This window comes from Dunckerocampus dactyliophorus, chromosome 14 (genome assembly GCF_027744805.1).
Source record: "Dunckerocampus dactyliophorus isolate RoL2022-P2 chromosome 14, RoL_Ddac_1.1, whole genome shotgun sequence".
Classification (NCBI taxonomy): domain Eukaryota; kingdom Metazoa; phylum Chordata; class Actinopteri; order Syngnathiformes; family Syngnathidae; genus Dunckerocampus; species Dunckerocampus dactyliophorus.
This window is the reverse complement of record NC_072832.1, coordinates 3,613,443-3,635,487: the sequence shown is the minus strand read 5'-3', so window position 1 is coordinate 3,635,487 and position 22,045 is coordinate 3,613,443. Positions and strand designations below refer to the sequence as shown.

The following is a 22,045-nucleotide window of genomic DNA, read 5'->3' as shown; positions in this document are numbered from 1 at the left end:
ACCTAAATAAGTCGTTTGAGAGAAAAGCTTCAACCGTAGTTTCTCTTCATCTAAATAATCTGATTAAATTTTTTTTTCATTTTTTTAAATACATAGATGAGCTAACAATTTCTAAACTGCTTACCTGGTAGGAGTAAAATGGCATCATGAAAGGTGCATATAAATAAATGGTATGTTAATTGCTTACTTGGTACTAGTAAAATGGCATCATGAAAGGTGCATATAAATAAATGGTATGTTAATTTGTTGGTGAGATTTAATGTTATTATACTTACCGACCTAATTCTAAATTCTATGTTTTGAATTTGACTATTATATGTATTCAGACCGTTTGAATCTCCGTTGGGCATCTGTGTGGAATTTGCATGTTCTCCCCGTGCATGCGTGAGTTTTCTCTGGGTACTCTGGCTTCCACCCACATTCCAATAACATGCATGTCAGGTTAACTGGCGACTCTAAATTGTCCATAGGTATGAATGTTGTGAATGATTGTTTGTCTACATGTGCCCTGTGATTGACTGGCGACCACTCCGGGGTGTACCCCGCCTCTTGCCCGAAGTCAGCTGGGATAGGCTCCAGCTCCCCACAACCCTAGTGAGGATAAGAAAATGGATGGATGAATTCAGACTACAAACTACAAGCACAGCAATGATTTAATGTCTCACTGCCAGGATGGGCCTTTGACTCCTTGAGGATAACTCCTCTGCATCCATAGGCGTGATTTCAGTGACATTAGAAAAACTGCAACAGTAACACCAATAAGAAACAAAGCAGAGGGTGACTTAAAGAGTGACAGTGGATTCTCTGTAGTGGTTAAAAAAGGGGGAAACCTCCCCTTTCAAAATAAAACCTAAAAGAAGGAAAGTATGTGAAAACAACAGCAGCATTCTATGGAAGTTATCAGCAGCTAAGAACTTAAAAACGTTTTCTTTTTTGGTTGAGTGACATTAAAAAGTTAAATATTTAAAAGATCCCTTTATGTCAGCAAGTGCTGTCAACCTGGACTGTCAGAATAGAAAACAATACAGAACAGCAGGTGTGGGTTTATCGAGGGTCTGGTATAAACGACTAACGGTGATGAAAAATCCTGGTGCGAAGCAGATAGGCTGCCTTGGGGCGATATGTGGTAGGACAGCAATCAGAGAGCAGACAGGTAGAAAAATCAGAGAGTCCGGTCAGGTAGTCAGGCTGTGTCTGTGTGTGTGTCTGTGTGTGTGTGTGTGTGTGTGTGTGTGTGTGTGTGTGTGAGTGTGAGTGTGTGCATATGAGATGGGAAGGAGGTCAACAGATCGCTTCTGGTCTAGAAGAGCTGGACCATTGACTCCCGGGACTTGCCCACGCCAATCCATTTGACTAAAAGACAAAAAAAACCCACAAGACATTATTTTACACTTGAAAGGACAGCTTTTACAAAGACATGGCTGTAGATGACTACAGTGCATCCCACCAGACATAAACGGGTCAGAAACTGGAGAAGGAGATAAACTGTCAAAGGAGATAATATCGTTTACTCATGCCAGGTTCTCAAATTCATGTTCCTATAAATTACACCGCTAATCCTGCATACATTACACATAAATGCATGGTTGTAGTCAATCATAATGTACTCTACCACATATCATTCCTTTGATGCACAAAGAAATGGGCCACACTGAGATATCAAGGTCAGATTCTTGGACAAATGAGTGAAATTCCACAGACTGATAATATCATTAACAAACTACAAATGCATGATTGAAGATAACCACAATATAGTCGACCAGACATCCCTCTTTTATCAAAAATGTCAGTACGTCCAACCTAAAGATAGCGATAACATTTTGGACCATAGATGATGACGATCCACATTTAAATTACATCTTTAACAACCTAACCACAATGTATCCCACCAAAGATCCTTCCTTTGGCACAAAAAAACTTAATTAGTTGAAATTAAAGAAGATACCAGTTTTAGGTACCTTGAGATATCAAGGTCAGTTTCATGGAAAAAATAAGTGAAACGCCACACGTAGATGACATCATAAATAAACTTGTAATGAATGGTGGTACACTTTGACAAGGTATCTTAACAGGCATCCTTCCTTTAAAAAAAAAACCCAAAATATATATATATATATATATATATACACACACACACACACACATATATATATATACACACACACACACACACACACACATATATATATACATATAGACATACATATACATATATATATACATACATATATACACATATACATATATATATATACACATATACATACATATATATACATGTACATACATATATATATATATATACACATATATACACACACACACACACACACACACACATATATATATATATATAAATCTGTCAAAATGAAAGAATGAGCAGCCATTATTGGTCTAATTTCCCAAAAATCCCATCTAGTGTAGTTATTTTTATTTGTTTTTTTTAAATGCTGTTTGCGGTTATGTTTATGGTGGATGTTCGTGCTACGTTCGTACCGGGCACTCTCACGTGCTCCTCAATGAAGCGGACATATTTCTGGGCGTTCTCGGGGAGTTCGTGGAAGCTCCTGGCAGCCGCCGTGTCACTTTTCCAGCCGGGCAGCGTCTCGTATTCCACCTCCACCTGCAGCAGCACCTCCTGATTGGCTGGGCACAGAGTCACATGATATGGGATTACAACTTAAAAAAAAACAAAGGCCACTTCTTTTGTCTATCACCTGGGAAGTGCGGTATAGTTTGGCCGTTGACTTTGTAAGCCACGCCCACTTTGATCTCTGGCAAGACGTCAAGTATGTCCAGTTTGGTCAGTGCTAAACTAAGGTGGAGGTAGGCCACATTTATTAATTAGCGCATAGATTCAACAGGAAAGGTTTTAAATTAAATTTTAAAAAAAAAGACTCACGCTGTGAAGCCGTTGATCATGTGCGCGTATTTGATGAGCACCAGGTCCAGCCAACCACAGCGCCTCTTACGGCCCGTGGTCACGCCCACCTCCTTACCGCGGCTCTGAAGCAACTCGCCGAGCTCCTGGAGGCAACGAGATAGTTGAAACATTGAGCGAAAAGCTGCTCCAACACTGAACAAACAACAGATGGCCAGATTGTAGCCCTTGTTGGTAATAAACCATATTTATAACTTGAACTTAATCGTAATTAGCTGCTTTATACCTCACTATAAGACACTACATCCATGTGATTTCTCCCAGCAAAATCAGCGGACAAGCCTAAATGTAACAAAATATAATGAATAAGTTAGGATCAAATTTAGTAAACAAAAACGATGTTATTGTCATCGGTAATAGATATAGTAAATATTTCAATCGCGGAGGGACGACTGTAAATGTTTCAACGAGAGGCCAAGTGTTGTAGTGTCACCTGGCTTCCTCTAGATGGTGCCGTTTGACAAGAAAACTTCATTAGGTACACCCGTGCACGCTATTAAGCTTTAAATCAAGGGTTCTTAACCTTTTTCACCTGGGGGCCCAACCTTTCCAGTACAGAGGGGCTCGAGGCCCATTGAAATATTAACTCTGAATTGGTAATCTTATTCTTGCTTTGAATTGCATTAAATTACAACACCTTGTCAAACGACATAAAAAAACATGCGCTCATCACAAAGATATTTATCACTGGGACATAAACCAGCATATACATACAACATGCCAAACAGCCTATCAATTCATGGAACTCATCAAGCTTCTAAAAGAATAAGGTTGAATACAGACACACACAAAAAATACTGCAACAAAAAGGAGGGTACCAAAAAAAACCCTGATCCACTAGATGTTATAAATACAGTTACATTCAAAATAATGGTAATAAATTAATTAATGTCCATCCATCCATCCATCCATCCATCCATTTTCTATGCCGCTTTTCCTCATCAGTGTTGTGGGGGAATGCTGGAGCCTATCACCACTGACTTCGGGCGATAGGCGGGATACACCCTGGAATGGTCGCCAGCCAATTGCAGGGCAATTATCTTAAATAAATAAACTGTGTCAATACTGCTGAAGTTAAGTGCAAATAAAAATACAGCCTAATAATCTGCAAATTAATTTTTCACTATGTGATAAATGAACGATAACAGTCACAACGTAATGTTATTACCTTGCAACTCCCTTTGTATGGTCCCCTCTTGACATACTTATCCATAACTTCTGCTCCAGACTTGCGGTTGTCACTTTGTCATGTAATAGCATGTAAAAATGTCTCCAAACTTTTGACTGGGCATGTATGTGACTATGGTTGTTTTTGCGTGGTTGTTCGTTCCAATAAAACAATTGTTGATCGACCACCTCCTCATCATCCTCTCAGCATCCAGGCAAAAGCTATTGGTATTTTATATCCACACAAAAACATCACAATCTGTGAGATGTGTAACCCAGAAGAGTTTGCAGCTGTAGAATGCCAGCATGCTTTGCTGTAGTTAAAATGATCACTTTTGGTGTTATTTTGTACAAATTGGAAGTAACAGTCAACCTGGTGAAGTTTCTCGTCGTGTACAGTTAAATTATTTGAACTTTTCTTCTGAAAATGGTACTCTACGTAACTATGGTTGTGCAAATTTGTGCTATACGGTCATCTCTCGCTCCACAGCGGTTCGAACATCCACCGCCTCTCCTTTGCGGTTTTTCAAAAATTAATAAATGATCGCTGTTTTGTGATTGAATACGGCCTACTATAAGTAAAAAAAAAATGCATAGCTAAGCAAACTGGACATATTCTTGGCCTAAATTAAGCATTTTCAATTATAAAAATGGCGAAATGAACAAAAATTTAAAAAATACATGGCATCCAGAAGACGTGATATGAAGTGTACAGTATCTGTGACTTGCTGTGTGCACCTTTATGGAACGGGGCCCGGGAAGTGACGTGTGTGAGGCCAGCTAGCTAGAGTTGACTGTTTTTATACAGAGTTGTGGCCGACAGCAGCTCCTGTGTGCATGTTCACTGCATGTATTCTCTGCTTGTTAATGAAGCGATTGTAGTGCATCATCAGTCTCTTCTTAACCACAAACAGCGGCAGGCAGTACAGTAGTATTCTACACTGGTCACTACGTGTCAGTAATGTTACATTGATGAGACAATAGCCACCGCTGGAAGTACACTGTCAATGCTAACGTGTGAGTCTATGTTATGACTTATTTACTGTATGTCAAAGATGGCTTATCATCCATTATTATGTCTACTACTGTATATTGGGTAATAGGAGTATAAAGGTGACTACGGGGGTCTAATTTCATGGCTCTCCTAATGGTAAAAACAGTGTTTAGAAAGTCATAAACAGATTTTCTAAGATCTAACTATAAAAATAAAACGATTTATTACTATTGAATCCTATTTTGCGTGAATTCACTTATCGTGGTCGGGTCTGGAACCAATTAACCACGATAAACGAGGGACGATTGTAAATAATAATGTGGCCACCCAGGCTAGACCATAGCTAGAGGATAAGTTAAGGACATGAACTTGACTAACTGATGCTTTATTGCTGCAGGATTTTTTTGATGGCCCACTAGAGCAGTGGTCACCAACCTTTTTAAGCCCAAGATCCCTGGTCTCGGCTGTGAATGTGTGCAACCTTTGGAGCCATATTAATGTGCAGTAACGACTGTTGTGTGCGCAGGCACATCGCTGCGGTCTCTCACTCCCTCAACTTCTGCACGCTTGTCGCTCAACACTTGTTGCTTGCGGGGCGAGGCAAGCCGGTGTGCGTGTGCTGGTACCTCCGGCCAGGTTCTGGAGACTGGGCTCGTGGCTGGGGCTTGCGTGCCCGGAGAGCGGCGAAGCATACAGGCATGTTCAGTGGTCAAAATGAGTACACTAGGTCCCCAACTTACGAACATCCGACTTGCGAACATTCGGAGATACGAACGCAAGCTGACTGGTCTATATTTTCATGTATTTTGCCATGTAGTAACTCAGTATTTATACTGCTACATGCTTGACCAGTAGAGGGCACTGTGACACTGCTAATGGGACCAACAGGTAGAGGAAGAAGGTGGGGAGGGAGTGTAAAGGAGAAATGCAAAGCTAAATTGTAGCTGTATGATGCAACCCGGGCAGAGCGTGTGATTAAAGTTTATGAAGAGTTAATAGGCCTGCTTAATTCTACACCACCCACAGAACACTACCTCTTTTAGAAGAGTCTAACGACGACGACGATTTGTCCTTTTTTCCAATAACTCCTCCTCCACCACAACGACGTATGGTCGTCCACTCCTCTTCAAAGGTAAATCACATTTATCATTACGTATTATTATATCATTTTTATTATTGTTTTTTTTCATTAATTATCCTCGTTTAATATTACTACTACATCCAAACTCATATTTACATACATACGCATATATGTATACATGTACATGTAGTACCTATACAGTATAATTGGTAAATTACCTTTTGTTGGACTTAAGAACAAATCAACTTGCGAACGGTCGTCTGGAACCAATTGTGTTTGTTAGTTGGGGACCTAGTGTACCTGTTGGTCACTCTCCGAGAGGGGAGGGCATTGATGTGATAATAGATTTTTTTTCTAATATTCTCGCCATTGACCGGCAAAGTCCCGAAGATCATTACCATACATGTAATAACCTCACAGATATCTGCAATCCGTATAAAGTGTGACAGTTGTGAACCTACGTTGTTCTGCTCGGAGGGGAAGGCGCCGATGCCCACTCGGGTGGTGTAGGCCTTGACCACGCCGTAAACCTCGCCCACGTTCTGAGGTGGCATGCCCAGGCCCGTGCACACGCCACCCACTGTGCAGTTGGACGACGTCACAAATGGATACGTCCCTAGAAAGAAAGAAAGAAAAAGGTCATGAATGATATTAGTGATCATAATACCCTGGTTATTATTGATATGATTCTCTTAGTTAAGTGTAAAGTATCTGTGTAGTCCCCATGTTGGCATTGCACATATGTTTATTTTAGCGTGTCCTGATATAGTTGGCCAGCTGGCTCGTGTCGTGTGACTGAGACCGGACACCATTCACATAGCGCGGCCTGAGAAGAAGTGTACTGCGGACTTAAAAGAAAATCACTGCAGGTTCACTGATTATGCCTAACATTCTTCAAACAAAAGCATCCTGTGTCTGTCATGTAGATAACTGATCCTCTGACAAGAGGGAATGTGGACTATGCAGTGCCTCCTCAAAGCCAAAATAACTTGTAAAGCAACCTGTAAAGCTTCCACTGCATTGTGCAATGCTGGCACCTACATGCAGAGCATCCAAGTGCTGAGACAGATTGTTGTGTAATCATAAGGACGCAGGTTGACAGGTGACTGTCAATGAGCCCAGGGCGAAAAGAAGCCAAAAAAGAGATGGTGTTGGTGCTGCTGTGTGACATTTGCCACACTTATCTTATCAAATGTCACACTGCTATCAGCGGGACACGCCACACTGAAACCACCCGTGTTTTTTTTTTTGTTTTTTTTAACCTGTGTGGTGTTTACAGTACAAGCACTAGGCTCAGCTTTGCAACACCTACCTAGTTCAGCATATTCCAAGACCTATTAAACTTGAATAGCAATAAGTACAGCGCAGAGACCCAGGTGCAATCATCCTAAACATAATTCAGGATCATAACTTCACTTGTTTCATTAAAAAAATAATATCTAATCCTGTACTGTAGGTGGCAGTAACAAACATTGGTGCAGTAAGCTTTTTTTGCACGACAGCAGGCAGCTCCATCTGTTAGATTTGGTGGCTAACGTTTTCCTTGATCTGCAACAAGAATGTTATAACTTGATTATTGGCCCATACGTCATCAGCTACAACAAAAGGTAGATATCAAAACAACTCTTCGCCGCCCCTTCTAAACAAACCAAAAATGTAAATTGTGCCTGATTTAGGGTGTGATTCGTGCTCATGCACAGGCCAGCGTGGTTCAAGTCGTGCGCACACAGCCCAGATGCACAGGCGTGGCAGTCAACTCACCGTGGGATCATCGCATAGCTGTCGCCAATGCGAGCGCGGGCGAGCGGTGCTATGTGGTTAGAGAACAGTGTACATAGATAGGGGTTAGGCGTACGCGGTCATGGCGCACGTGCACGTGAGCTACTGACCGAAGTCAATGTCCAGCAGGGCGGCGTTGGCTCCCTCCACCAGGATGTTCTTGGGAGGACCGTGGAGAGCTTCGTACATGTAGTGCACGCCGTCCCTCACCATGGGCTTGATCTGCTCCACGTAAGCCTGAAACAATGACGACGGAGTAAACAGCCGATAACCAAGCATTCGGAATTTATTGATTTATTTTCCTGCCTACCTTTAACTTGACTAGCTCACCCTCCACGTCTATCTGCAGACTGGGGTACATGGCCTGGTACTGCTGGGCCAAGACTTTATACCTGAAACATTTGAAAACTCATTACATATAACAAGTTTGGAGTGCATGAGAAAGAGGAAAGGAAAACATAGCTCTCTTTGACCGTGTGTGCATTTATCATCCATCCATTTTCTATACTGCTTTCATGCGGACCTATATTGCACAAGACAGCAGCAACAGAACCAATGTTGTAATAACGGTATGGAGCCAACTACTCAGCCAGCATTAACACAGCTGATGAGTTCATTTTCACACGGGTTTTTTTAAAGCACATGCAGAGGTAGCTAAAGCTGCTGGATGCTGACCACTCGTGATTAGGGGTGTCCAAAGAAGTTTTTCACTTCCGATCCGATATGGATATTGCAGCCCTCAATATCAGCTAATTCCGACATCAATCCGATATCAGCATGAATCATACATGCTTTAATTACTTATTTCGTAGTGTGCAATGTTAAAAAAAGCTTTGCTCAAGTGATATTATTCAAACAAAGAACAATAATCAACAGCCGTAGGTATGAGAAAAATGGACCCATTTACTTACTACTACTACTGGGGATCTGGTCTATAGTTTTCTCACAATGTAGCAGCGGCTAGACATACTATACAATGTCCAGCAGGGTGAGGTCAAGGTGCTCAATTAAGCGTTTAAACCCAACTTCACTCAGGGGCTCGTCATCTTTTCCGTTATACCCAATGGCTTCTTTTCGTCCCGTGGGAGTTTCTCACGCTTTGCAAATGTTTCAAACAGCAGTGAATGTTTCAGGAAGCCGTGGTGTTGTGAAAATCCTTCTTCAAATGTGCGATGGGTTTTGGTCGTATTCAATTCCCCCGGTTCTGTGCCACAACCGCAAACGTGCATGACAAGCGTTACACTCAGCTGCAAAGTCTTTTCGGGCTTTAACAAAAAATAACCACAGCCGACATCACACATCATGTTGGCACACGCTGATGGATAAATGTGCTGGGTCGGAGTCTGGAATGGACTGCTTGTACCATCGGAGTGCCAATATTGGAGATTTTAGATGCAGGCCGATATAATCCAATACTCATTTTTTTGCTGATATCAATGTCGGATCGGGACACCCGTACTCGTCATACTTCAAATGCAGTTTGTGGAGTTAATAGAAAATCTACTTCTGGAGGTTGCCTACAGCCACAGAAATAAAGGCCTCTTCCCAAATAAACACCTTCTAATAGATACCTAGTACTCTGCTGTTCAGTAAATGCATGTCTCTGACTACTAAATGAGAAAACATGGTAGGTTTAAGACAAATCGTGTATGCAATCCAGTGAAATGAACTCAAATGAGACCAAACTTAATGCAAAGAACATCAAAGTTACAGTCCAAATGTCCAGAAGGCATTATTCTTCCACCATTGTTTGGTTAAAAAAGGGGCTACACACAAGTGTGTGAGGTCAGCCTGTGGAAACCAAAAGAACAACAAGCTCACAGCAAGAGCAACTGTAGAGCCACAGAGTGCACACTCGCACAGCCTTCCAGTTACATTACAGCTTCATGGGGGCTTCTAAGGGCTTAAGGCCGCCACGCACAATAATAAAAAAAAAGGATACAAACCTCTCCGAGAAGTGTGTGAAGTCCGCCAACAGGTCACATATCCTAAGGCCGCTGCGTGCCGCCTTGGTGGAATAGACCGGACCGATGCCCTTCTTTGTCGTCCCCAGGCTGATTGCATCACAGACAGACAAACATGGAGGCTTAACATGGGATTCGAGCATCTTTCCACACATCACAAACAGGCTTTTATCAACAAGTGCAGACGTTTATTTGAATTGACACAGACGGTATAAATAGCCCTACACATGTCAGTATCACCTACACACGAGTCAGCATTTTCCCCTCTTCAGCTAGCTAACCACCAACATGGACACTATTAGCACGGGTGGCTTCTGGCTGAACTTGCACGCCAGCCATCCTTACGGGTTATTGAGTTTCATCATTAACCCTGGCACGGAGCATAACCATCTAAAACACGATGGGACGCATCAGTCTGTCGACTTGATATGAGACTTTATAGCCTGTGTGTGGGCGAAATCAACTTTCCAAATGATTCTATCTTAAACAGGAAAGTTTGCATTTCTGTGGATGACCTTGCAACAGCTCCTCAATGAGTGGCTTTCAAATGTGTCTCACTGTTGATGCTCGTTTATCTGAACGACAGAACTCGTTTGTATTCCTTCCAAGGTTTTGGCAACGAGAATCTCTCGCTGCTATATTGGAGCGCTGCTTGAAGGATGCCTGGAGGTGCTAAAAGCCACAAGGTCATTAAATTAAAGCCAATAAATGTATTCTCACACACAAAAGACACACGCACACACACACACACACACACACACACACAGGCACACAGGCTTAAGCCGGTGAAGATGATGTAGCTTTCCATAGGGATTACCAGTCTTTCTTCATGCAAATAATGGGACTGCTCGGCATTCCTAACATTCAGTGTTACAGTTTGACAACACTGGCTACAGATACAGTATATTGCAGCATTGTTAGTCACAAAAGAAACTGCTTTCCAAGCACCTTTGGGAAGGGTTCTCAAGGTATTCTAGCACTTTCAAATACCATCAACCATTCCATTTGTTTTAATGCCGTGCTATGATTAGTGATGCTCCGATCGATCGGCCACCGATCAGTATCGGACGAGATCTGTGGAAAAGCACGTGTTCGGCATCTGCCGATAAATGCCTTTCAACGCTGATCACAGAAGCTGATCACCTGTGGCTCAAACCACTGCAGCCTGTAGCGATCCCTGTGTGCAGTGTAGTGTCTTGCTCTAATGTACTGGATAGCGTCCCCCTCCCACTTTCCTTCACACTGCATCTCCAAACCAAAACAGACATGTCTGCCACGTGGAACATATATGCCAATTGTGAAAGTGCTGTAAAGTTTGCATCCTGCAACACACGCCATGAAAAATATCACATTTTAAAAAGCTTTAATTTCATAAGGCAATTGAAGAACAAACTCTTGACAGTATGGCGAGTTTTCTATCAGCTAATGCCGCCAAAACGCTGGACACCCACATGTGCACGTGCATGACAATCAGAAGGCTAAGCAAAATTACTGAATTACTGAATTAATAGGACTAGATGACTAGCTTTCTCAACAGTGGAAGACACCGGGTTCCGCCGGCTACTTGGAACCCACATGCTACCTGGAAGTCCTGCTAGAGCTCCATCAGACAATGTGCTCTCACATCAAAAGTCTCCCTCAAGGAGGCGTCTCATCCTTTGTAAATTTCATGAGTGATATACGTTCTCTTGAAAAAGTAAGTAAAATATGTTTTTGTCTGATTTTATGGTTCTCTTTCAGAAGTGGAGCATGGAATTCTGGGCCCAATGAAAAAAAAATCACTTCACCTGTTTTTGGGGCCCCCTGGCACGTAGGGGACCTTGGAATTGTCCTAACTTTTCCCCACTATATGGCGCGCCTGGCCATTAGCACTCATCATAAATGCAGTGAAAAATGTACAGTTAATCTATGTGATTGGTGTCAGCATTTTTATCAGAATCAGCAGCATAAAACCCTGATCGTAGCATCCTCAGGTTATGATACCAACAAACACATTTTCCTAACAAGAGAAGGTGAGAAATCACACAAAGACATATTCAAGTACTACATGCAAAATTCAAAGTTTTCAAACCTTGAAAATGCACAGTCCAAGCATCTTGAAAAATGTTAAGCACCCATGTGCATAATAAAGAAAAACAAACTGGTTGTAGAGCTACAAAGGCATTACTTCAGATGACCACAATGCATGCCACTGGACACCCTCCTACTGCTTTTGAGATATCCGTGTACCATAAAAATGACATTGTGCAACTGAGCAATCGAGTTCTAATTATTTACGTTTTACAATTACAGTCAGAGGTTTGGACACACCTCGTCATTCAATAGTAGAGCTGCAACAATTAATTGATTAATCAGTGGTTAATGGATTACCCAATTAAATCGACAACTATTTTGGTAATCAATTCATGTGTAAATATTCTCTGATTCAATCGCATCAGAAAGTGTCTCCAAACTTTCAACTGCTACTTTACACTGAGCTACTAAATGATTAACAACTGATATGAGCAAAATTCTGATGCATTTCCGGAACAGTATATGCCACAAACAAACTCCCCACGGGAGCGGCAGTCAGGTGTTCTTCAATATAAACTTGTGTGAAATCCCACATTACTGCCACCTAGAGCTGAGGATGTCTTCCGTGCACCTGACAGTTTACATTGAATCGATGGCAAAAAACGTTATTCCGCAACACTGCCGCAACACAAACATGCTGCACATCACACCATGTCCTATGCTCCCTGAAGACCTGTGGCTAAATGTGCTGAGATGCATGTTTTGCTTGTGTTGCAGCCATGTTGGACTAAGCGGTTCCTTACTTCTTGCCTGCTTGCTCTTGCCTCAGCTGTTCCTGAACGCCATCCACGGCTTGGTGGAAGTCAAACACTGCGGAGGAGGGAGAGAAGGAACACGCGCGCTCACACACAACGGACAAGGTCAGGGCACTCACGACCTCACACACAAACACACACGTGCTGTGCAGGTGCTACATACCGATGTGCGCTCTGTCGGAGATGATCAACCTTTTGTCCCAGTCTTTGAGACCTGCGCCCCAAATACAGTTTGACACTCAACAGACTGAAGCGCCATCGTGCTCATCTTGGACACGGCGAGCGATCAACTCACTTTTCCCTTTGCGCTCGTTCTTTTTGGCCTCTTCAAACAGGCCTGGGAGGTGGATCACGACGCCGTTACCTGACGTGAAAACAACCAGAGCAGACGCGCACTGAGTGAGGATGCTCGTGATCTTTTGAACAAAAGGAAATTACATTGAGGACGCCCCCTATGAGTTGTGGTCAGAATGTTTTGTAAGACGTGCACACACAGGCCAGCTCAGTAGACAAATGCTCAGTGGCACACGAACAACTACTTGCAATTACTACTTGTTTTACTCGATGGCGGACATGTTCTTCAACCAATCTTGCTCAAAATTTAGACGTGCTCGTCAGACCAAGACTTGGGAGGGGAAGGACATCGAGAGTGGACTTAAAGGAAAACTGCACTTTTGGGAATTTTGCCCATTATCCACAATCCTGATGTGAGACATGAACACATATGTCTTTCTCTTTCCTGTGCGATCTAAAGGTATAAAAACAGATAAAAAGACAGCTTTCATTCATTACCGGAAAGTACTACAGGCAACTCTGTGGTAAAGCTCGTCGCTACCCGGCTAGTACCTACTCGTTGTGTTATGGCTAAGTGTCAATGCGCCAGTAACACAGTTCGATCGGTGCAACCTTGTTCATAATAATAACGACAATGTCGCTGTAGCTTGCTTAATATGCACGTCACATTATATGTAAATGGAGCATTGTTGGCGCTTTTTGGAGACTTTTTTCAGCTATTTTATAGGCAGAATAAGTAAGTCCCGTACATGTAGTAATGAGCTGTCTCTTTTTATCTGTTTTTATATCTTTCAAACTCACAAAAGAGAACGAAAACTTTATGTTTAACCTTATGTTATCTTTATGGTACGAACCGAAGATTCATTTATTCGGTAATGGCGTCCTACAGCTGCGTAAGTTCTACCTTCCTTCAGCATGTCCAGAATTCCAACTTTTTGTGCAAAGGTGAGCATCTTCCTGTGTCTTTTGGGTGCAACTGCAGGTGCCTGATTCGAATATCGATCTTGCCATCGAACAGTATGAAAATGTCATGTGATCAAGATTGTACCACTCTGACTACATGGGGGTGTCCACGGCTGCTGCTGAGCATACATTTTTACATAGAATGTGTTTGTTTTTGTTACAAACTGCCTATTTTACAAAGTCAGCTATACTTACGTAAGATGGCAGCACGTAAACACAGCGAAGCCCAGCGTCTCTTCCAGATTTGCGCTTTTTTAGTTGTTATTCGGCTCACATTGGATCTGGTTCAACATCTTACACTCAACAAGAGATTTTGGATACTGCATTTTGCGGCGCCATCGACTTGTCCCTGAGATCTTCAGAGTACTGGAGTCTACACTCGCACAGACACACCACCCAGCCGGGCAGACGTACTAGCAAGCGGCGTTGAGAATGTGAACAAAGGCGAGGAAGGCACGGAGGAATACAAGCTAAGCTCGAACTAACATCGCACAGACTCTTTACCGAGCATTTTCCTTGCTAATGTGCAGCCTTCTGTGAATAAGATGGATGAGTTACGACTTTACATGACCCACAGAAACCTTTGGACTGTCATAATTTTCAAACAGTGGAGTACCACATAATGTTTATGAGCTAGCCGACCGCCACGCATTTTGTGCTGATAATAATGGCGTCTAAAACCAGAAGACCAAAGGCGCTTTCTGTGACACTTTAATATTTAACAGGGCCACCATATTATATCTTACTTGTCAAAAAAAATAATAGCAGCGTCAAAACAGTAGGGGTGCATGTTTTGCCAAATTGTCACCTTTTTTGTGCAGCTGAGAAGTCAGCGTTAGCTTACACAAACAAATACACAGGGTGTCGGCCAGTGTAGGTGTGCCTAACGGCATGTGAGTGTGTCCGCTTCAGTATATTCGCTTTTTGCTAAAAATAACTCCATGCACGGGGGGGAAAAGCGTACGAAAATGTCTTTACTATCGACAGATCGTACAACTTGTATGTTAAAGTGCTAGAGTTAAGTGCTAGAATGGAAAGCATTAGCTAATGAAGTTGCTGCGGATGAGCGGATGCACTGAAGCCTGCAGTTTGGCTGCAAGTCAACGGGTTAAACGATGGATCCCCACTCAAGCGGGGTGTGGGCGTAACGCACCGATGAAGGCGGTGACCTTGGGGTTGATGATGCCGCTTGGGAGTAGGTGAAAGTTGTACTCCACTGAGTCCACCACCACTGTGTGTCCCGCGTTGTTGCCACCCTGCAGAGGACAGACCAGATGAGACAAGACACACACAAACCTAAACAGAGGCCCGCAAGTTCTAGAACTTTGTTTGGCTGAGCTGGAATGCAGCTTGAATAGTTGGGCAGGTAGCAACAAGCAGCTTTTACAAAACAGACATCCACAAGGACTGCACGGCCACTGTTCAACATCCACACGAGCGCCATCTAACATCATTTACTCAAGGCTGAGGCTCAAAAGAGGGGCAGCGTGAAAAAACATAACGCAGAATGTCTTTCCATAGGAGCCCAGAACAGAGACCAGACCCAGCCCAGAGCATCACTATTTGACAATACAGCTCCACTCCAGTCCTGTAGGTGGCGATAATGATCATTACAAACTGACTGTCAACTGCCACACACATAGCAAGAGGTTTGGACTTCATCCTTCCCTCCATCCATCTTCTTCCACTTATCCAAGGTTGAGTCGAGGGAGGCAACAGCCTAATAAGCAGGGAAGCCCAGACTTCCCTCCCTCTGGCTATTTTGTCCAGCTCCTCCCGGCAGATTCCGAGGCATTCCCAGGACAGTTGAGAGAAATAGTCTCTCCAACTTGTCCTGGGTCTTCCCCGAAGCCTCCTATTGGTCGGATGTACCCTGAACACTTCCCCAGGGAGGCATCCGGGAGGCAGCCTGACCAGATGCCCGAGCCACCTCATCTGGCTCTTCTCAGTGCAGAGGAACAGCGGTTCTCCTCAAAGAGTTTCTCCCGGTTCACTACCCAAAGCTCTTGACCATAGCGAGTGTAGGAACGTAGTGGAACCGGTATATTGAGAGCTGAGACAATGGACCAATGCACAGTCGTCATCACTGCAGCCATGACAGCCATGACACAGCAGACATGTCTGCTGTGTCACGGAGGGTTGCCAACAAAATGACGCGTCTCATATTGAGCTTGACACAGGCCACACCAATAGATGCCAGCATGTTTAATCACTCCCTTGCCAAACCTATTGTCGTTCGACTATTCTTGCATCTTTGTTTACACGCTTTGCCTAGCTGTCTCTCGCTATACTTTACATTGGCGGCAGCTAGAGTCAGCCACCTAGCTTCTGGTGTTTGGACTCCAAATGTGACGTTTTACCACAGTGAGATAATTTTTTAAAACAAACAAGCAATGCGGTTAGTTTGGAGCTCGTTTTTGTCCAACGGGGAGGCCACAAGTGGATATCACGTTCATCACATCTGGACTCACGCAATGTATTAACAACATGACAAGATGCACACCATATCGGACGCTAAATGGAGCATGCACGCAAACCGAAGCGAAACTGTGGTGTCAATTTTCAACATTAACCGGAAAACACGCTAAACGGTGGGAACGCTAACCGAGTTTCCACTCTAATTGTGTCACAACATATATTTTGTCAGTCATTATTGAATGAGGGGCCGCACGCTGGTAGCATGTTGGCCGCACAGTCACAGTCAGGAGATCGGGAGACGTGGGTTTGAATCTCCGTTGGGCATTTCTGTGTGGAGTTTGCATGTTCTCCCCATGCATGCGTGGGTTTTCCCCGGGTACTCCGGTTTCCTCCCGTGTTAGGTTAATTGGCAACTCTAAATTGTCCATACGTATGAATGTGAGTGTGAATGGTTGTTTGCGATCAGTCCGGTGTGTATCCAGCCTGTCGCCCGAAGTCAGCATACCCTCGTGACCCTAATGAGGAGAAGCGGTACAGAAAATGGATGGATTATTGAATGAATGAGAGACAAACATTCACACTAGTGCTGCCAGTGTTTACCATATATGAAATTATTTGTGGCAGCCTGCCACAATTAAACTACAGTGATTAGTTAGTTACGACTTGTAACTTGCATACCAAAAAAGTGTGTCCATAAATGGTAGTATTTATAAATATAATAAATATACTGTATATTCTTGATGTTTACAGTAAGAGATACTGTAGATCTTCAGGACTTGGTCATTTTAAAAGTAGCTCGCAGGCTGAAAGTGTGGCCAACCCTGACATAGCTGATATATATTAATACTAATACTGATACTTTATTTTACATTTGCAAATTAGTTAGAAAATAACTTTCAATTTTGCTTGCTATGTCACACTTTTGGTACCGCTTCAGAAGAATGACCCATAATCCATTCTTCCTTTCACATTCCGTCAGCATTCACGCACTATGTCCTGGCTTGTAGCATCGTTGCCTGTTGTCAAGCAAATACAGGTTGGATGTTCCTTTCCAGTGCAACAATCCAAGCTTCTGTGTTGTAGTGAAATATCGTTTAACAATCATCTGAGGGCACACCGAACATTGCTGGTTAGTACAAGTTGAGCAGGTCTGTCGGCACAAAACAAGGCGCTCCACTGTGTTTGTGTAGCACAAGTCATTAAATGCTGCTACAGTAACTCTTCTGCTGGGAAAGCTCACACAAAGTGGGTGTGCCACAGCTTTCACAAATGGGAAAAGATGCTGGTTTAACTTGACAAGCTCGTTTCTGAGCCTTGAAGGTCCACACTTACTCTCCAGGCAGAAGTCTACTTGTTTTGTGTTTCAGATAAAGGTTTGATGACACTGAAAGTGAGTACAGCAATCACAGTGCCTTTCTGAGGAAGCTGAAGGTGAAGGAGTGGCCAAGTATGTCTCCTCCAGACTCGAATCCTATTGGACACTTGAAGGAAGGAAGGCGGAGGAGTGCAAGGTGTCTGACATGCACCAGCTCCACCAGTGATGTCATCATGGAGGAGTGGAAGAGGACTCCACAAACAACCTGTGCAGCCCTGCTCAATTCCGTGCCCAAGGCGATTAAGGCAGTGCTAGATAACAATGGTGTCCTGACACAACTTTTTCACGTCGGATACGATACCGATACTGCAGCGTTGAGTATCCGCCGATACAAACATCAATCCCTAGGATTTTTTGAAGCTTTGGTGGTGGGCTGCATGGCAGAATGGACTGTTGCTGCTGTGTTGTGCCGCTGCTGTGGCTGCAATTTTTGTTTTGTTATTATGACAAATAATTTTTCTGACCTATTTATTTCTTAACATATTTAACTTTTTTCAACAACCAGCGTAACATGAACCGAGGACATTGCAAAACTGTTCATTTCATGGTAAAGTTGCTGAGAGCACATAAAGTGAGAGCCTAAAATATCGAGCCTCCTTTTGTTACCTGACCTATTTAGTGTAATAGTACTATGTCACCAGTGCAAACTTTTGTACTATTTGACACAAACCTGAATTTTATTTGATGCCTGTTTTAGAGAAATACAAAAACATGGGAAAACAATTGTTCAACAACACATTTTTTAGTTCAAAATTACACAATTAACAAAACAAAATAATTTAAATATTTTTGTTACAGAAATCTGTCCCGTATAAACAGTATAAATTCAGGATTCCAGGGTTATGACAGCACAGTTGTATCCAACTTGCACCACTAATAAAGCTACTTGGAGAACAATAAAGGAGATGCAAGCCATTTGTGTTTTATGTGACTGCCAACATTTAAATTAGACTTTATTTTATTAGACTATACAAGCAGTCGATTAAAGACTCCGTCCCAGCTCGCCTATGCAGCAGCGGCCAGATGGAGCCCACGTGATCACAACAACGGTGTGTGCTAACATGTTAGCAGAGTAGCAAAGAGAAGGAATAACGTCGGCAGCATGTATTTGTCGTTAAAGTCCAAAACAGACGTTGCATCTGGGTGCAAAACCGGTAGTCGATGTCAATATCGGATCGGGACAACCCTCGTGCTTACGCTAAATATTCACACCCCGGACACAATTTGGATGTGTTCACTGTGAAGTGTACTCACTTGTGCTGCCAGCCATTTAGACAATACAGTAAATCTACACAGCTATACACTGACTACTTTAAAGTACAGTACATGCAAGTTTACTTTCTGTAATACTGTTCATTGAGCAGATGTCATGACGTTCTTGCTGAAATGCGAGGAGTGTACTCACTATTGTCAGATAATGTATAACCTCACCACCCCCGCCCCCAACCTGTGTGTCTGTTAACACCCGCAGAGTTAGGAAACTGTCGAGGTCAGTAAAGAAACACCGCGCCAGAGTGCTGGCAAAGGCTGTTTTATAAAAAGAGCTTCAAATACCCGGTCCTCACTTGCAAGTCTTTGCAAATTCAACACAAGAACACCAGGTTTTACATGAATGATAGTTTGACGGGACCAAAGTAACAACAATGTCTGATGTGATAAGGTGCTGGAAGTACATGACCTTTCAAAGTTGTTTTATAATACACCTAAAATATCACAAATGCCTGCTATAAATATAAACATGCAGGTGAGTGCTGTAGTTAGACTCCCATAAACTCGTGCCATATCTATGACATCATTACTTTTGACTTTCATGTGTGCCGCACTTTGTCATCATGTGATGTGACCAGTATGTAAACAGTCTTAAATATACTGTACTGTATGTATACTCGCACCCGCATTAAGTGCAGCATCTAATACAATCGTCATATTCAGATACATGTGACGACAGTGCGTGAAACACTGCTAACATGCCACTGCTACTATAACAAATACGTTATTATGAAGAGCATGGATGTCATTCTGTCCCTTTAGGCAGCCTTCCAATCATCTAGTCAGTTTGGCACCTTATCAGTCCAACACTCTGCTAAATTACCGTTAAACCCACACAGCTCATGAATGATATCAGTTCAAAGCGTTTTTGCAGCAGATTCCTAAAAACACATACTCTATTCCTAAAAACACCATACAGAGGATGTTTTCGCTCTTTTTTTTTGCTTTTTTTTTTGCAGTCGGCCCTTAAAATATTTGCTAAACATTTTTTCTGTAAACTTTTTTTTGCAGTAGTTCCTTAAAATGCGCAAAGCTCACCTGTCATGTATAGTAGAGTAGTGGTTCTCAACCGCGGGTACTAGTACCCAAGGGGTACTTGGGGCCACTTGAGGGGGTATTTGAGTTTGTTTGTTTTTTAAACTACATATTTACAGTGGAAGAAATAAGTATTTTATCCTCTGCAGAAAACAGAAATTGAATGGTACGTTTATTATAATATATATATGACAGCCAAAACGTTAAAAAAAACTATTAAAGTTTATAAATGTGTTTGAATTTGCATTTAAGAACACATCTTGATTATAACGCCAAAAGTGGGCGCTTTTAAGTTGATTGTTGATTATTTAAGTAATTTAATTGAAGCTATTTTATATGTATTTTTACTTCCAAATGTTTCAAAAACGAACACTACAGATGAGCACTGTTTTGGACAGTAACAAATCAATGTTTTCCTCTGGTTAGGGGTTACTGTACCATGAAAAAAAATATATTCCATAGGGGGTGCTTGACTGTAAAGAGAACCACTAACATCGTGCATTTTTGACCAGTGTTTTTTGCAGTATGTCCTCAAACACAACAGCCTGACACTGACATATAGAGGATTTTTAACTAGTAGGTTTTTTTTTGCTGTAGCAGAGTGCTCCTGTCTTATATAGGATCTTTGACTAGCATACTTTAATTCAGTACATTCTGTATGCCTGTAGTTGTATTTTGGTGAAATAAAAAGTTCAGATTATACACAAAATAAGAGTAATAGTTGAGGAAAAATCGCGCTGAAAAAGTATACCACCTGGTCGCTTCAGTTAGCCAAACGTTGACTTCAGGAACTAACGGCACAATTCGTCCGAGTATGAATAATGAGCTAAACAGCTAGCAAGAATTCAAGGTGACATTAGCGAAGAAAAAAAAGCACCATACTAACACCTTATTGCCTCATAATGGTGATGAGCTAGCTGCTTAGGGGTTAGCTTGCAGAAAAATAACAAGCCAGAAAGGCGGGAGCGGTTAACGTTCGCCCGCTAAGGTACCTAGGATAACCAGGAAGCAGGCAAGAGAACGCAGCACAGAGGGCTTCACCAACCTGACATCTGCACACCATGTCGGCGTCTTGAGCCAGCAGGTCTACCACTTTGCCCTTCCCCTCGTCGCCCCACTGCGCGCCCAGCACCACCGTCACTCGGTTGCCCACCGGCGGTCTGCTCGGCCGTGTCGCCGAGCTACCCCCGCTACCGTTGGGGGGCTCCTGACACCCACTGTCCGACATGTCCGCTGCTGGGATCCGGGGTTTGACTTGCACGGGGCTGCTCCGCGGAGAGCTGAATGAGAGGAGCCGCGCCAGCACCACTCCAAGGCAACGTTGGACGCCAGGAAGTAACACGCCTCGCGCATGCGCACAGGTGTCCCGAACCTGGAAGTAAGTTCTTCGATCGTAGTGATTGTACTACCACATCAGGGATTTTTGCATCATGTGTGTTTTTAAAGATTAAGCGCTCACTGTGGTGATGTGTTTCTTTTTAATGTTCTATGGACCATGAAATAAAGTTGATGATGATTGTGACAAAACGTCACGTTATATTTGCAATGTTTAAAAAGTGTGATACTAAATTGTTTTGCTTTTGTTGGAAATATATGCTCATATATGGACTCCTTGTATGTCCATCTAATCGATAAGTTCACAGCTGGAATGTAATAATTACTCACGTTAATGTAATTGAGTAGTGGTTTTAGTTTGTGTGTATATTTATACTTTTTAAAGTCGTTTTTAAAATATGGGCCAGCACTTTTGCTTGTTTGTTTGTAGAAATGGAAATAAAGAAAAGCACCTGGAAACAGTAGTGACTGAAGGGGCAACCACCTGGTGGTAAATTCTGCGAGGAGATGACGATTTTCAAATGTTTTAATCCGTCTCTCCTGTTAATTGTCTTCATAATAGTAACAGTAGGTGTTTAGTATAGATTAGAACGTCATTGTCA

General features: G+C 42.6%; 1 protein-coding gene across 1 annotated transcript; it reads right to left on the bottom strand.

Moving 5' to 3' along the window:
* Nucleotides 1-635: 635 nt before the first annotated feature.
* Nucleotides 636-21,458, bottom strand: adss2 (adenylosuccinate synthase 2). The gene is made up of 13 exons (XM_054799534.1): nt 21,154-21,458; nt 15,165-15,267; nt 13,050-13,118; nt 12,918-12,968; nt 12,743-12,809; nt 9,909-10,016; nt 8,273-8,354; nt 8,073-8,199; nt 6,645-6,799; nt 2,903-3,027; nt 2,718-2,815; nt 2,497-2,646; nt 636-1,353 (listed from the first exon to the last, which is right to left on the bottom strand). The coding sequence occupies exons 1-13, from the start codon at nt 21,334-21,336 to the stop codon at nt 1,301-1,303; spliced, it is 1,371 nt and encodes a 456-aa protein (XP_054655509.1). The 5' UTR covers nt 21,337-21,458; the 3' UTR covers nt 636-1,300.
* Nucleotides 21,459-22,045: the final 587 nt, after the last annotated feature.

Bases quoted from the DNA above. Each gene is read 5' to 3' on its own strand.
- adss2 (XM_054799534.1), bottom strand. From the start codon at position 21,336: ATGTCGGACAGTGGGTGTCAGGAGCCCCCCAACGGTAGCGGGGGTAGC. The intron at 10,017-12,742 runs GTAAGGAACCGC...TGATGCAATCAG, and splicing joins CAAGAGCAAGCAGGCAAGAA to CCTGGGGACGACAAAGAAGG. The intron at 1,354-2,496 runs GTACGAACGTAG...TTTGTCTTTTAG, and splicing joins GGAGCACGTGAGAGTGCCCG to TCAAATGGATTGGCGTGGGC.